Source organism: Rhinoderma darwinii, chromosome 7, assembly GCF_050947455.1.
Source record: "Rhinoderma darwinii isolate aRhiDar2 chromosome 7, aRhiDar2.hap1, whole genome shotgun sequence".
NCBI lineage: Eukaryota > Metazoa > Chordata > Amphibia > Anura > Rhinodermatidae > Rhinoderma > Rhinoderma darwinii.
In genome coordinates, this window is record NC_134693.1 from 55,747,536 (window position 1) to 55,763,769 (window position 16,234).

Here is a 16,234-nt window from a genome sequence, read left to right on the forward strand (position 1 = left end):
TAATTGCCAGAAAATAGAAAGTAACTCCAGCAGGACATAATGATTACATTCATGACAATTGAGAGATTAATAAGAAAAAAAAAAAATCTTGTTCCATAATTTGGGATGTGGTCTGTTGAAGGGAGGTTATATTTGTAGGTTTGCATTGTATAAAGAAAAAAAAAAAAAAAAAAATCAGACTTTATAGGACTAACGCCTCATGGACAGGACAGTGTGCGCCGGCCGGGTCGCGTCAGTGATCCGTGGAAAGATAGGACATGTCCTATCTTTCCACGAATCGGGAAAATGGGTCCGTGAATACTGGCCCGAGTGTCACATCGGTCATGTGCAGATGGCATTCGTATTGTGATCAACCAGCTTCAAGTCAGACTAAACTAACCAGATAAAGTTTATTGAAAAAGCACAAGGCGGGCGAACACTTTATAATGAACGGTTTCTACATGGGAGGGTGTGTTGTGCGTTCCAGGGGGCTACATTTTTGTCCCAGTTCAGACCTTGCCCGATACTATGTTGAACGCATTGCTAGTGATCTCACTTTAGGCAGGACCGTAGTTCAGGCAGTGGGTTTGGCACTTACAGTCTTGTGTTGGGAGAACACTGCGCTCAGCACTGTAATGGTACGTTCATACCAGCAAAAAAAAAAAAAACATTGACAAAAATCCCGTAATACATTTGATTTTTATCATGATCGTGTTTGAGGTTTATCTGAAGCAGCAAGTGTAGGCACTGCATGTAAAATCTGAGATTTATTTACTATTCGTGATGCCCTCAGTGCCCACTTTTTTGACATGGTCTGGGACTTTCACTTTATTTCTGCCTATTGGAAACCGGTGCACAATTTTATTAACTCCCATCTAGGGCTCCCAGGTGCCTGTTCCCCAGAGGTCTGTCTGCTTAGCCTAGTAGAAGGAGTTGTCGCTTCTAAATATGTAAGGCTCCTTTTGATTTTCGCTTTTATTAAATTAAAAAACCCTTTAAAAGCCTCTACTCAATCATTGGGTTGCTTTGATTGCGATGCTTGGACTCATTACAATGGTCTGTACTCCTCTAGCGTTACTCCTTAGGCCAGGGCTACACCTAGACTTTTTGTAGTGCTACTGATATTTTAACTCTTGAGCGACAGCTGCAGTCTACAAGATTGCATGCAACTCAATGTATTCATTTGGACTGCAGCTGTAGCGCAATAGTCAAAGGGTAACAAAACGTTTGCAAACTTCTGACATGTCAGAAGTTTTGATTGGTGGGGGTCCGAGCACTGAGACCACCGCCAATCACTAAAACGAAGCGGCAGAAGCGCTCAGCCGCTTCGTTTCTGTTTGGCTATTTACAGAAATCTATGTATCGGAGTACATGCTCAATAGAAAGTCTATGAGCCCGTACTCTGTTCGGCTTTTTCTGGAAAGCCGATGGATCAGACACGAAGAAGCTGAGCGCTCATAAGATTGCTTCTGCCGCATTGTTTTAGCGATTAGTGGGGGGTCTCAGTGCTCGGGCCCCCACCAATCAGAACTTCTGACATGTCACTATGACATGTCAGAAGTTTGTCAAACGTTTAGTTAAACTTTAAAATCAATCAGTAGCATTAAAAAATTAAAATCATTGCAGCCCTGGCCTTATAAATCATAGCAGAAGTATCAAGGAAAAACAATCAATGTATACCTTTATCAAAAGAGGTAGAATATGTTTAAAAAACACATTCTACACACACCCCTTATTAATAAATATAATACAAGACATTGCACCTGAAAAATAGTATGGCAAATAATTACACAGGCAGCCACAGATGAATGTTTTATGTGACTTCAGTTTATTTTCCATAAATATTGACACAGTATAGATAGACATGGCAGACAATTGCACTATTTTACACACTACACCATAACTTTGGCTTGAATGATTATGTGATTACATTATAAATAAAGAGCAATTCAGATGCAAAAATACTGCTACTCCTACCTTTAGGCTACATGCAAACGTTGCAATTAGAATTGCAGGAAAGTTGCAGGAAAAACACGCACCTGCAGGTGCGTTTTTTGCTGCATTTTTCGGTTTTGGTGCGTATTTCTTTAGAGCTTAAGGGATAGAATTCGCAAGTAGAATCGTGAGATAAATTGACACGCTGCAGTTTTGAAAATACGCACCGCGGGTCAATTTAGGTCTTGAAAAATACCGCAGCGTGGACATGATTAACTGGAATCTCAGACTTTACTGGTACTGTATTATGCTGCGGTTTTGCCGCACGTGAAAATGCGTGGCAAATCTGCACGTAATACACAACATGTGCATTCGGTCTTAGGCTCGATGCACACAATGCGTATTACGTGCAGTTTTCCATGCGGATTTGCATGTGGAAAAATCTGCAGCGTAATACAGTACCAGTATAGTCAATGAGATTCCAGGAAACTGTACACGCTACGGGAATTTTCTGGACGGAAACTTACTTGCGGTGCATTGTTTAGAATCCGCAGCATGTCAATTTATCTTCCATTTCCACTTGCGAATTGTATCTGCCTAGTGCTGTGGAAAATTGCACCAAAACCCGCAGCAAGAAAACGAGCCGAAGAACGCATCAAGATGTAAATAAATGCACCGAAAAACGCATAAAATTAATTTTTTTTAAAAACTTGCACGATCCATCGCTGTTTTTACCTGTGAATTTCCTGCGTATTGCTGCGGTTCTGGTGCATATTTCCGCAGCAAAATACGCAACGTGTGCATGTAACCTTAAGTTCCAAGAGGGTGCCCGCAGTGGTAGTGTGCTGTAGTTCTGCAATGTGGGTTTCAGCCATGCAGCTTGTACAGGTGAAACTTATGGGGGGAAATTCATTAAGACTCATGTTTCAGATGCCAGTCTTAATAAATTATGCGCATCTTTCTCAAGTTTAGATTAAGTGGTGCGCGCCAAGTGTATCTTTGGCTGTCCATCTGCCAAATAGTCAAATCTACTCCAGCTCCAGTTTTAGTTTCAGCTCCAGTTTCTGGCGTAAATTCTACTAAAATTTGTCAAGCTATGTAAAGCTGCTTCCTTCCAAGCCACGCAAGGCCTCGCTAAACCATGCCCCCTTGAAGTAAAGTGGCATGAGCAAATTGCGACTTGAGGGATTTGTAACTTTTCTATGCCAAAAACCTGGCGTACAATGAATAATTAAATCCTCCCCAAGACTGGTGTATGAACTGCCGATCTCAATAAATTCCTCGCACTGCTTAAACATGTTTTATCTGTACAAGCCGCAAATGCATTGCAATACCGCTGGAATAAGACTGTGTGCTGTTTTGACACATGGCACACTACGGCTACATGAATGGGCACCCTCAGATAGAAAAGGGGTTTGATAGGGAAGTATTTGTCACTTTAAAATCTATTCAACAATTAGCCTAAGCTAAAAACAGAGCATACAAAGTGAATTACTAGACAGAGATAAAGACCATGGCCCACATTATTTCGTTTATGCTGGATTTTAGCGGAAATTGCACAGGTTCAACGTATTGGAAAATTGTAATGTGCCATTTGTGACATAATTTCTTTCCAAAAAAAAAAAAAAGAAAAAGAAAAACGGCGAGAGAAAAAGGCACGGTCGAGCTGTAACTTCATTTTTAGCCTCATTAATCAAAAGGTTAAAATAGGCGCAAATTAGCTGTGCAAATGTACGAATGTTCATAGCTCATACATCAAAACAGACAATTCCAGATCCACCAGATTCATTAATAGGCGTGTGCCTATAAATTAGATGCAATTCTCACAACCTACTAGCTGCATTGGTGCAAAATGCGCTATTATTAATAAATATTGTCCAACGAGCACACGAGGAGGCACAGAGTATGAAGAACTTTAAATCCAAGGTTATTCATTGGAGTGGAATTTACACTACAAAAAAGGTTTAAAAGCCTTTTTTTAAAATATTCTAGCAAATCTTATGTTACAGAAAACACACACAAAAAAATATATACACTTTACAAGGCAATCTCCATACAGTACAAATTTGTGTTGAAACAGTCTGATTTGACTTGAATTGCATGATACCACTTTTCTCTCCCCCCAATTACAATTGAATACTGCTGTGGCAGTGCTGTGACATTGTGGATGGCACAAAATGGGTCATCAGCCACAACATTAAGGGTTAATGCAGTGCTGACGAATGAAGTCACGCATCTTAGGCCTTACGTATTAAAACCGTTTAAGAGGAAAGGTTTACTTGTTGCCTATTCAGAGCTCAAGTTAGATTGAGAAAATGTAGGCCGGGCTGCGATTAGTCGTAACGGGCAATACAGGTACACGTTCGATGCATAAGTCCTACTGCGTAACACAATATATTTGTATGAAATAAGGGGTCACATAGTAGCAGTCATAATCTACCTCTAGTCTTATACATAGAATATGAAAATTATACCCATTGGATGGTACTGGGTGAGAACACACCAAGATGTGATGCCTCTAAAGACTGTACACTGAAAGCTTTATGGGGTCTTTCACTGTACCTCTTGTGAATGGCACATGACAGGGCCTCTAACAAGTTTTGAAGCTCAGGGAGACCAATGATTTGTATGGACAGGCTTTTATTCACTTGACTGGATGATGTATTAAGGTCATTTAGAGATGTAAGAACTTCTGAAGCATCTACGTCTGAACCTGCAAAAGATGAATATACAAACAAATTAGGACTTGCAGGAATTTAGGGCAAGTAATGACCAGGATCAGAACATGCATGAAACCACCAATAAAAAGATTCAAAATCAAAATCTGGCCAACTAGTATGGAGACCAGGTTACAAGTGACCCGCTCATGAAGTGCAGTCCGTGAGGTCACCAGTATAGTAAACCTACAGAGACGGAACGAAGGAACAGTGAAGATCCACCGTATTTTACCTTTTAATACAGAAACAACATTATGTCGCAGCAAGTCCATGCTATTTTTGATCTGACGTAGCCCTGTGCACAGGGAACTCCGGACACTGAATGATGAGTCTTTCACCAGCCGGTCCGTGTTAAGCTGGAGAAGTTTAAGAGGAAATATAGAAATATTAGCGGAACAAATTATAGTCCTAACACGTTAAAAGGCAAGTAAAAGATGGCTACATGTAGGATATGCATACAATACCAGGAAATTACCGTATATATCGGCGTACAAGACGACTTTCTACACCCTTAAAAAAATGTCAAAAGTGTGGGGTCGTCTTATATGCCGGATATTGTCGGATATTAGGGATGCACGTTGCAGCCGCACAGCTCAGTATAGTACACATGACTATGAGAGCGGGGCTGCGGCTGTGTAATTCAGCCACAGCCCCGCTCCTGAGTCCTGACATATGCGCGCGGGGTCAGCATCATGTGATGCGGCCGGCGCTGCACTAATGATCTGCGGCACTGAAGACAGAACATGGCGGGCGCGCTACAAAGCACCCCCATGTTGTCTTCAGTGCCTGAACTGCCGCTCATTAGTGCAGCGCCGGCCGCATCTCCTCATGCTGACCGCGCGCGCACTTCCTGTCAGGAGCGGGGCAATGGCTGTATTACACAGCCGCAGCCCCGCTCTATAACGCCGGAGATCAGAGAACCTCTCATCTCCGCCGTTATTCCCGTGAATGCTGCGATCACAGCTGACTGCAGCATTCAGGGGAAAGTGAGAAGGGGGGATGCCCCTGGATCGCGTCACAGGGAATTCCTGTGACGCGATCGAGGGCCATACCATATATGGGCAGACAGCCCAGGGTCTATTGACGGACCCCAGGGCTGTCTGACCATATCTCTTGTTGTTAGGATATACCCAAGTATGTCCTAACAACAGCCTGTGTACTATCAGTATACAGGATAATGTACTGGCACATATCTGATATATGTCAGTACATTAAAGTTTAAAAATAAAGTAAAAACAAAGTATGGTTACATTTTAAAAAAAATACACCTTCACCTTTTTTACAATAAACATTAAAATAAGTCTCAATACATAAAATACACACATTCAGTAATGGCGCGGACAACAATGTTTTTGCATCATTTATGATGTGTACGCTGTAAAAAAATGAAATAAACACGGCTTTCATTCACTTATTAATGTGAGGCGCGAGGTGCGATGAATTTACCCTCCATGTTCCTCACATTAATAGTAATTAACCCCATCATGTACCTCGCCTATCTGCGCATGCGCGAGTTCAAAGAGACAGAGTCCTGGGTCCTGCCGCCGATGGCCATAGTGAAGCGCTCCTGCACGAAATGGTGAGTATATCTTAAATTCTATATTTTAAGGGTAAAAGTTGGGGGTCGTCTTATACGCCCAGTCGTCTTATACGCCGACATATACGGTACTTACAATAAACTGGCAGATTAATGTTATTACAAGAACCCAAATGTATATATGGGTATATATAAAAAGACAGTAAGTCATACCGTTTTACAAGAGGCTAGGCTATTCCGAATGAAGAAAGCTAATATTTTGGAATTCTTCTTTATCTCTCCAAGAACCTAGAAAAACATTAGAAATATCTGTAAGTCCAAGTCACCATGTTCTGAGTAGAGACTCAGGAGACAGCTATGTACATCCTGGGATCAGCTTACACACTATTACTAAGGCCCTATTCACATCACGTTTTTGCTCAGCATTCATGCCAACGTTCATGCTAAACTTGTCAATAGGGCTACATTGGCCCAATGGAGGCCAAAAGGATGTCCTTTTGACTTCCATTGGGCTGGTATATCAGTATGGAATAGAATAGTACACTGCACGGTATACTTTTTATTTTTATTATTTTTATTTATTTTTTAAACATGGGAGTTGATGGGTGATGTATGCCCCTCTATGGCACACGTCACAGACATCCATTTACCGTATACGTTATGAGATGTTCAATAGCGTTTGACGATTTTTTGCGGACCATATAAAACTACATATGGAAGCACAAAGGACAGAAAATACAGAGCAACAGAACGGATGCGGAGTGAAAACGGAAACCATACGGATGTCAAAACTGGCACACAGACCCTTGTTTTACAGCCGTGAAAATGGTGAAGGATGTGTGTATGAGGACTTATTCACACAAACGTGTATTAAGTCCGTGAAAATCACGTGCGTCGCAAGGACCTATGTTAGTGAATGGGGCCGTTCAGACAGTCCGTGATTTTCACGCAGCGTATGTCCGCTATGTAAGGGTATGTTCACACTACAGCGTCCGTAATGGCCGAAATTACGGGGCTGTTTTCAGGAGAAAACAGCCCCGTCATTTCAGCCGTAACGGCATGTGCAGGTGCTTGAACGCCGCGTCCATTACGGACGTAACTGGAGCTGGTTTTCCATGGAGTCCATGGAAAACGGCTCCATTTACGTCTGAAGAAGCGACATGACACTTCTTTGACGCGGGCGTCTTTTTTACGCCCCGCCTTTTGACAGCGGGGCGTAAAAAAACTGACCGTCTGAACAGAACATCGTAAGACCCATTCAAATGAATGGGCAGATGTTTGCCGACGCTATTGAGGCGCATTTTCGGACGTAATTCGGGGCTAAAACGCCCGAATTACGTCCGTAAATAGCGTGTGCGCACATACCCTAAAACTCACGACATGTCCTATACTCGGCTGTTTTTTTGCGGCATCACGCACCCATTGAAGTCCATGGGTGCGTGAAAATTGCGCACGGCACATGGAAGCACTTCCATGTGACGCACGTGATTCGCGCAACAGTAGATAAAGCAGTATAGGAAAAAATAAAAAGCACTTAATTTCTTTTTCTAAACTTCAAAACCACGTGTCATACGGATGACACACGCAACTGCAGCGTGCAAAAAACACAGCGTTTTTTGCACACGTTCGTGTCAATAAGGCCTTAAAATGCAGAATGGGAGGGTGACCAGTATGGATATAGGATCAGAAATTTGAACTAGACTTCCCTTATGTAGTTCATATCAGTTTAGGTATATAGACGGCTGAAAATGCTTGAATGAAAAAAAATGCACACACAAAACATATAAAAAATATGTTGTTAATTGAATATTGTGAGCCACTGAAATTCTTCTAAATGAAAAATAAATCACCTGAAATAAGGAAAGAAAACATTAAGCTAGAAGGACGTCACCAAGTCTAAAGGCTTTTTCCCTACAACTGCCTTAGGACATGCTTATACCCTAGGCTTTCCCTAACACGCCCCCCCCCCCCCCCCCAGCACTGAAAACTAGGACCGTTTCCTGTGAAGTCGAGGGAAAACTGTGATTTTAATTAAACATCCCATTAAGTTTGCATGAGCCTAGAACGTTCACATACCTTATCATAAACAGAGAATCTTTCCAGATCGGTTTGCATCAGATGTGAAGCCTGCAATCCACTGTCGATTAGGCTCTCTAATCCAAAGCGTATTCCGATGTAAAGTAAATCACTGATCGATTTCTGGAAGAAAACAAAATACAACTAAGAACTCAAATCTGCTAAGAGAATTTGTAGGCTTCCTAGCCTTGGGATCAAATTTAAAATAAAATATATTATATACTACAAGCTCTATATAAATATTATAGCCCAACATGTAGGTAGCATCTTGGTACTTTCCACCACTTCGTGATTGACAGCAAAGATAAAAAAAAAATAAAAAAAAAGTGCCCAAACACTCATGTTGTCCCTCTGAGCCCTTATATTCTTTATGGTCTCTTATGTGTTTCTTATTACCAAAATGTTATAAAAATACAATTGACAAATAAACAAACAATGGCAACAGCATTGTGAATGAAACAAGGAGCTTGGCAGAGGCAAAACAAGGAAAGATTCCCTGAAAGTAGATGATGTAAGTAGGCAGTAAGCCCCAGCAAGGTCACATCACTGCAATAACATCACTCTATAAAACCAAATTACAGAGCACCTCAAAAGGGACAATTCCAGACAAAATAAAAAATTTGACAAAAAAAAGTTAACCGGACTCTTAGGCTATGTTCACACGGGGTATTTTGCCGAGTTTTGACGCGGAAACCGCGTCACAAAACTCGGCAAAAACGGCCCGAGAACGCCTCCCATTGATTTCAATGGGAGGCGTCAGCGTCTTTTTCCCGCGAGCAGTAAAACTGCCTCGCGGGAAAAAGAAGCGACATGCCCTATCTTCGGGCGCTTCCGCCTCTGACCTCCCATTGACTTCAATGGGAGGCAGAGAAAGCGTATTTCGCGCTGTTTTATGCCCGCGGCGCTCAATGGCCGCGAGCGAAAAACGGCGCGAAAGTCGCCGCGAAAATCGGCGTGCAGGGAAAGGAAAATCTGACTCAAAGTTCCAAACGGAATTTTGAGGCAGATATTCCTCCCCCAAAATACCCCGTGTGAACATAGCCTTACAGCTCATCACCCAGGCTTTCGTTAAACCGAACTCTATTGCATATTTTGGCAGTGTGAAGAACTGCTTCAGCGGTCCCTGTCCGGACCTCTAAAAAGAAGGGAACAAGATGGTCGCTGGTTAAATAACCACCACTGACTAGATAAAGAGTGTCTTTGGAAAGTCATGAAGTCAAAAATAGATTTTTTTAAACCTTGCAAATCAAGCATTTCATTTGTTTATAATTCACCGGTGACCACATAGTTCTCTCCATGTCACAGACCAGCACCAAGATAGCGAAAGAACAGACACCTGTATGGGGGAGGTGGTAACAGATTTATATGACTACATCTCTAAACTTAGAAAAAGTCACATTTTATACCTGGAGACCATGTTCCTCTGTAGATTCGTCTTCTGGAAGATGTAACTCCGTGTCATTCAGGGCCGCCAAGTTTCCAATGCTCTGTAATATCTGCTCTGTTGCACAATTGGCTTTAACATTTGCTTCTGTTACCATGGCCGATATATCTGAGCAACAACCCTAAGAGAATTGTAAAAGCAGTTATTAAAACCAATAAAGGAATATTACATTCAAGCATAATGTATCAACTGTAAACCAACTATACGAAAGCATCAGCATTGAAATCAACGGTAATGCAAATGGAAGCTATGGTTTCCGTTTGGCTTTCCGTTCATCGGTTCTTCTGACGGAAAGGTCGAACGGAAGCCAAACGCTGATGTGAACAGGGCCTAACCCATACCAACCAGTCAGATAAGCGTTAAGTGTGAGTTCACACGTAGCGTAAATACTGCGAAATTTCCGCAACGGATTTAGTTGCGGAAAACCTGCAGAACAACAGTAGCGGCAGAGTGCATGAGATTTGAAGAAGTCTCATCCAACTGCTGCGTAAATGCTGAGCGGAATAAAATGCTCAGAAGTTGACCTGCGGTGCAGTTTTTTAATCCGCAGCATATCAATTGTATTTTCCCCGTTGAATTCAATGGGGGGGGGGTGTAAAACCTGCAACAGCAGGTGTTGCATTTTTTGCGGCGGAAGAGCAGCGATTCCGTTGCAAAAAAAATGCAGCTCAGAAAAAATATAACCTTATACTTACCCAGAGTTCCAAGTTTTTTCATCCAGGTCGGCCTCCTGGGATGACGTTTCATCCCATGTGACCGCTGCAGCATGTGATTGTCACATGGGATGAAAAGTCATCCTGGGGCTGCAGGACGGCGGAGGGACGCATAGTTATGGCTATGCAAGTATGAAACTTTTTTTGTTTTATGTGCAGTTTTCCGCAGTGGACATTCCGGCCGAAAAACCGCACCAGCCTGTGCGCCACCCCCTGTGGTGCACAAGGTGGATACGCCATGTGCTTTTACACAGCATATCCACCCTGTGTGAACATAGCCTAACAGCCTAAATGTAAAAAAAATCTGTATCACTAGAAAATAAATATTTTATAAATGAATATATTACTGATGAGTTGTGATAGTTGAAAGTGACAAGAAAGATTGCATTATGAAGATCACCTGTAAGAGCAGCTGCAGGTTTCCTCCCAATTTCCTTACAGACAATACCAAGTTGTCAGCTAGTTGGGAACTCCACTGGTTTTCAGGTAAATGGTCCAACCAATGCTTGCATAATACAACAAGCTGCTGAAATGCAGAGGTCATCTGTACGCTCTGTAATTGGGCCGCACGATTAACCAAAAACACTGGAAAGACAGCAAGAATAACGGATTGTAGTAATCCACGCTCACATACACAAGGTTGGAAGACTGATATACTAAAAATGTCCTAATGTGGTTTGTTGAGATTAAAGTATTATTGTGATATCCAATTCGTAAACTGCATAAATAACAATTCCATAATTTAGAGTTAATCCAAATCACTTCAGCTGCAGGAGCGATATAGTACAGAGGCCGGGCACTTCAAACTCCACATATTTCCCAATAAATAAATTCAAAAAAAATGTAAAAAAAAAATGTAAAAAAAGACACTATAGGGGGTACTGTGTACAGCAGCATGTAGCCTGTCTATAGACCCCAGGATGTTGTAAACGTGATGACAACTGCTTCTATTTAGAAAGGGCTATCTGCCTGAGACAACTCTAAGTCCTAAAACAGGAATTGGTTCCCCAAATCTTTGAAGAACTAATAACTTGTATCCTCAAAGAAATATGAGCAAATCCCAAATAAGAAATGTATGTACTACAGAAATACATTTAGATTAATTATTCAATGTAATTGTCGTTCTACGCAGTGGACAAGAGAATTTCCTTTAACATTTAGGTTCTTAAAATCGGAACATATTCTTGAGTTGTCTTCTTTGGTCTATTCACCGGTTTCTTGGCTAAATTTATTTGCGACGGATGGGTGACAAACAATATGGTGGCCATTAAAGCTCCCAACATGGGTTGCCACTCCGCTTTCTTAGAATACTGAACAGGTAAACATGCCCAGTTACGCAGCGATATGTTGCCTAACTTTGAAGTTCTGCCTATTGACAGAGGAGGTTTTGCTTAAAGGGGTGTTAACAAATGTACAGCCTATCTTAAGGACCAATGTGTGACTGTGGGAGAATGACCAGCGGGATCCCCAATGATCACGGGAGCATCCATATCAGTCACAGATGCATGTACGTTGCGACTGTTAATTCTGCTGATCATGGAGGGTCCCGATGTAGGACACCCACTGATCACACATTGATGGTCTCTCTAAAATTTAGGGTTAGTTTTCCAACAAGTAAAATGTACTACACAGTGAAATTAATAAATGGTCACACAAGACCCTTTTGCACTCACAGGCATCTGTGCCATCATCATCCTGCTGTTCATAGGCTTGAGACAGAGCTTGAACTCCTCGGCACACAGTACGCAGACAGCAGATCAGACTGTCAGCCATGTTGCTTTCATCAGATTGACTTTGGCCCAGGTAATCCAGGGCAGACCCTATTAAATCGTTACAGATCCCAGGAAGATGGGAATCTGTGGGGTTTGAGTCAACACCACTGGAATTACTCAGGAAACTGCTGGATTTGTTCATTAAACCTGTAGATAAACACAAAATATAAAATTACTTTACAGTTTTTCTACGAGAATTATGCATTTAGCATAAAGGTTCCTCATTAGCATCTAATATTAAAGAAAGGTGTGTGGGGTGCAGCATACGGGTGTGCGGTGTAGTGTGTAGGATAGGTGTGCGTGCGGTGTGGTGTAGTGTAGTGTGTAGGATAGGAGTGTGCGGTGTGTGTAGGATAGGTGTGCGTGCGGTGTGGTGTAGGATAGGAGTGTGCGGTGTGTGTAGGATAGGTGTGCGTGCGGTGTGGTGTAGGATAGGAGTGTGCGGTGTGTGTAGGATAGGTGTGCGTGCGGTGTGGTGTAGTGTAGTGTGTAGGATAGGAGTGTGCGGTGTGTGTAGGATAGGTGTGCGTGCGGTGTGGTGTAGGATAGGAGTGTGCGGTGTGTGTAGGATAGGTGTGCGTGCGGTGTGGTGTAGTGTAGTGTGTAGGATAGGAGTGTGCGGTGTGTGTAGGATAGGTGTGCGTGCGGTGTGGTGTAGGATAGGAGTGTGCGGTGTGTGTAGGATAGGTGTGCGTGCGGTGTGGTGTAGGATAGGAGTGTGCGGTGTGTGTAGGATAGGTGTGCGTGCGTGTGACCTTCCACTGTATCAACGCTGCAAAATAAGAAGTTCAAGACCTTACTAAATATGTTCCTAGGACTATAAAAAGGCAAAAAAAAAAAATCACTGAGAAAGCAATAATTTAATGGATGGGTAAAAAGACAGCAATATCCCAAGTTCATTCCAACATACAATAGGACATGAAAACTCACCCGATGTATGTCCAGACTGTAAACTTTGAATAGGGTGGACTCGTATTTCATAGAGACATCCAGAAATCCTCTTATTCTTCATGAGGCTTTTGCTCCTTTGAACAAGAAAGGACATAGATTTTCCTCAGTATGCAGTGTTGAGTACCAAAGGGGGTGAAGGTCCTGCATCAATGATTTTTAAATAACTGTTTAAATAACTTTGAATAGGGTGGACTCATACCCTGCTCCATCCGCAAGACCCCTAAATGGTACTTTAAGTGTAGCCCCTGTGACTTAGATCATCATCTCTCCTGTACAAAGAACAGAACGGACATCGGGAGACGCTGTAGGAGAGGCAGGGTAGTCAAGGGAAGTTGCTAGGCAACAGTCAGATGCAGAAGCCTCACCTGTAAAGCTCCTGTTTCCGTCTGATGTACATCAGAAATATAGCTCTCACTCCCCTTCTATCCAAACATACCATACAGCCTATATGCCAGACACTGGTTTATATATATATATATATATATATATATATATATATATATATATATGTGTTCTTTTTACTACCTGCGTTTTTTCTAGGTGGCGTTTCCCACATTGCATATTATGTGATTCAAAGATCATGTGATGCCAAGATTCCTCTTTACAACATATGACGTATTCTAAAAAAAACGGCATGAACAATTACTACACATTGACACTTCCATTTTTTTGGAAGATAGGAAAAAAAAAAAAAAAAAAAAAAAAAAAAAACCTATCGGAGTCTATGGGAGAAAAACACCACTAAATGCTGGAAGAAAAGCCAAAGCCAGGCTGGCTGAGATGTAGAAAAAAAAAAAAAAAAAAAAAAAAAAAAAAAACTTTGTGTTTGTAGTGCGTTTAATAATTCCTTATTAACTTCAAGCTAACATCTGGCTGCATCGATTTTTTTTTCAGAAAAAAACACCGCAAAAAAAACATGCCGTTTTTCCTCAAGACGCTGCATGTGAAGCGGGGGGTAGAGTCAAGATGATACAAGTTAGTGATTGGAGAAAAAAAAAAAAGTATTTTATTCACACGAGTTTCTTGCATAACTGTTCTAACAGAGTCAATATTGCCCATAGCAACCAATCAGATTTAGCCTTACAGTTTTATAAAGTAGGTTTGAAAATGGAAAGAGTGATCTGATTGGTTGTTAAAGGTACTACAGAGTTTTTGTTAGAAGAGTTTTTTATGCATTAGGCTCAGTGTGCGTTTCATACGTCTTTCCTGTGTTTTTCCGTCTTTTGACAACCACAAAACTAAAAAGGGAGTTTAACCAAGATAAAACTTTTGGTGTAGTTGGCATGCCCTGCATAGTGGGTAGACTGTTTTTATCCAGATGGGTTTCTTTAGCACATTCAAAGCTTTACAATGTTTAATCCACTATTAGGGTATGTGCACACATACTAAATACGTCCGTAATTGACGGACGTATTTCGGCCGCAAGTCCCGGACCGAACACAGTGCAGGGAGCCGGGCTCCTAGCATCATAGTTATGTACGACGCTAGGAGTCCCTGCCTCGCTGCAGGACAACTCTCCCGTACTGTAATCATGTTTTCAGTACGGGAGAGTTGTCCTGCAGCGAGGCAGGGACTCCTAGCGTCGTACATAAGTATGATGCTAGGAGCCCGGCTCCCTGCACTGTGTTCGGTCCGGGACTTGCGGCCGAAATACGTCCGTCAATTACGGACGTAAATAGTGTGTGCACATACCCTTACACTGCACTTTACCTGCGCCTTGAGAAATTGGACGCGGATGATTTTGATAGGTCTGGCTCCCATTCATTTCCTGGATCATAGAATATGCCGTCATCCTTTATACTGCCATTACTCTGTGGATGTAAATAGCAAAGCCAAACTATTTAGAACCATTTAAAAACAAATTATAACCAGCCCATATAGCATTCGGTGACATTAATGCCACCCTCTGTAAGTCAGGTGTACCAATTCTTCACAAGTAGAATAATTGTCACGGCACTGCAGCTCCTTCTTTCTAGAAATCAGTGGGTGTCACATGACATCTTCTGACAGGTCTCAATGTAAAAGGTGAGCCTTCCCTTTAAGGGTATGTTCACATGCAGTGTCCAAAAACGTCTGAAAATAGGGAGCTGTTTTCAGGCAAAAACAGCTCCTGATTTTCAGACAATTTTGTAGCAACTCATTTTTCGCGGCGTATATTATGGCCGTTTTTGGAGGAGTTTTTCAACGGAGTTAATGAAAAACAGCTCCAAAAACGTCCCAAGAAGTGACACACTTTTTCGCGGGCGTCTTTTTACACGTAAAACCCATTGCAAGCAATGGACAGATGTTTGGAGGCGTGATGGAGCCATTTTTTCAGGCATAATGCGAGGCATAAAACGCCCGAATTACGTCTGAAAACACTGCGTGTGAACATACCCTAACAGTCAGATACAAACTGTTGCTCAATATAGGAAATGTATTGAAAAACCTTTATGCTATTGATCAGTCACCTCATACAACTCCTTCATTCTAGCCAACCTGTATTCAAACTTCTCAAGACTCCAGTATGTAACGATGCCCAACTTGAGATTTCTAACCAGGATCTGTACAGGTAGAGGTTGGTTTTCTTTATCCTTCTCGGACATATCATGCCTGAAAAATGCATATGAATAATAGAGGTTTATCAGGCAAGAAAAAAAAAAAAAAAAGCCCGTCTTTGTTGCCCATACAAAGCAATGAAAGCTGCGCTGTGGCTGGATATTATGGGCAAAAAAAAAAAAAAGACAGTTTTCATAACTTAGAATACCTACATATACAAACACACACAAAAGAGTGCTGCGTGTGGATATATACACCGGTCAAACATTAAGACCACCTAACTAATATTGTGGAGTCTCCACACCCGCCCCCCTCCCGCCGTCAAAACAGCTCTGAAGTGTTGAGGCATGGACTCCACCAGACCTCTGAAGGTGTCCTGTGGTATATGGCACCAAAACGTTAATATAAGATCATTTAAAGGGGTTTTCCCATGAAGGATATTTATGACATATCCACAGGATGGGTCATAAATGTCAGATAGATGCGTGGTCCCACCTCTGGGACACACACCTATCTCTAGAACGGGGTCCCCTAAACCCCATTCTAGCTTTTTGTGCTCAAGCTGCCTCCCG

At 41.9% G+C, this 16,234-nt stretch overlaps 1 protein-coding gene across 1 annotated transcript in view; it reads right to left on the bottom strand.

The window, feature by feature from the left end:
- Nucleotides 1-2,388: 2,388 nt before the first annotated feature.
- Nucleotides 2,389-16,234, bottom strand: part of KIF14 (kinesin family member 14) — a 64,956-nt gene continuing 51,110 nt past the window's right edge. Inside the window, exons 21-30 of the mRNA XM_075833392.1 lie at nucleotides 15,575-15,716; nucleotides 14,835-14,935; nucleotides 13,104-13,198; nucleotides 12,075-12,320; nucleotides 10,802-10,986; nucleotides 9,651-9,809; nucleotides 8,245-8,367; nucleotides 6,382-6,456; nucleotides 4,864-4,987; nucleotides 2,389-4,627 (exon numbers count right to left, since the gene is read on the bottom strand). Of these exons, the coding sequence (XP_075689507.1) occupies nucleotides 4,383-4,627; nucleotides 4,864-4,987; nucleotides 6,382-6,456; nucleotides 8,245-8,367; nucleotides 9,651-9,809; nucleotides 10,802-10,986; nucleotides 12,075-12,320; nucleotides 13,104-13,198; nucleotides 14,835-14,935; nucleotides 15,575-15,716 (1,495 nt within the window). The 3' untranslated portion in view covers nucleotides 2,389-4,382. The remainder of the gene's footprint in view (nucleotides 4,628-4,863; nucleotides 4,988-6,381; nucleotides 6,457-8,244; nucleotides 8,368-9,650; nucleotides 9,810-10,801; nucleotides 10,987-12,074; nucleotides 12,321-13,103; nucleotides 13,199-14,834; nucleotides 14,936-15,574; nucleotides 15,717-16,234) is intronic.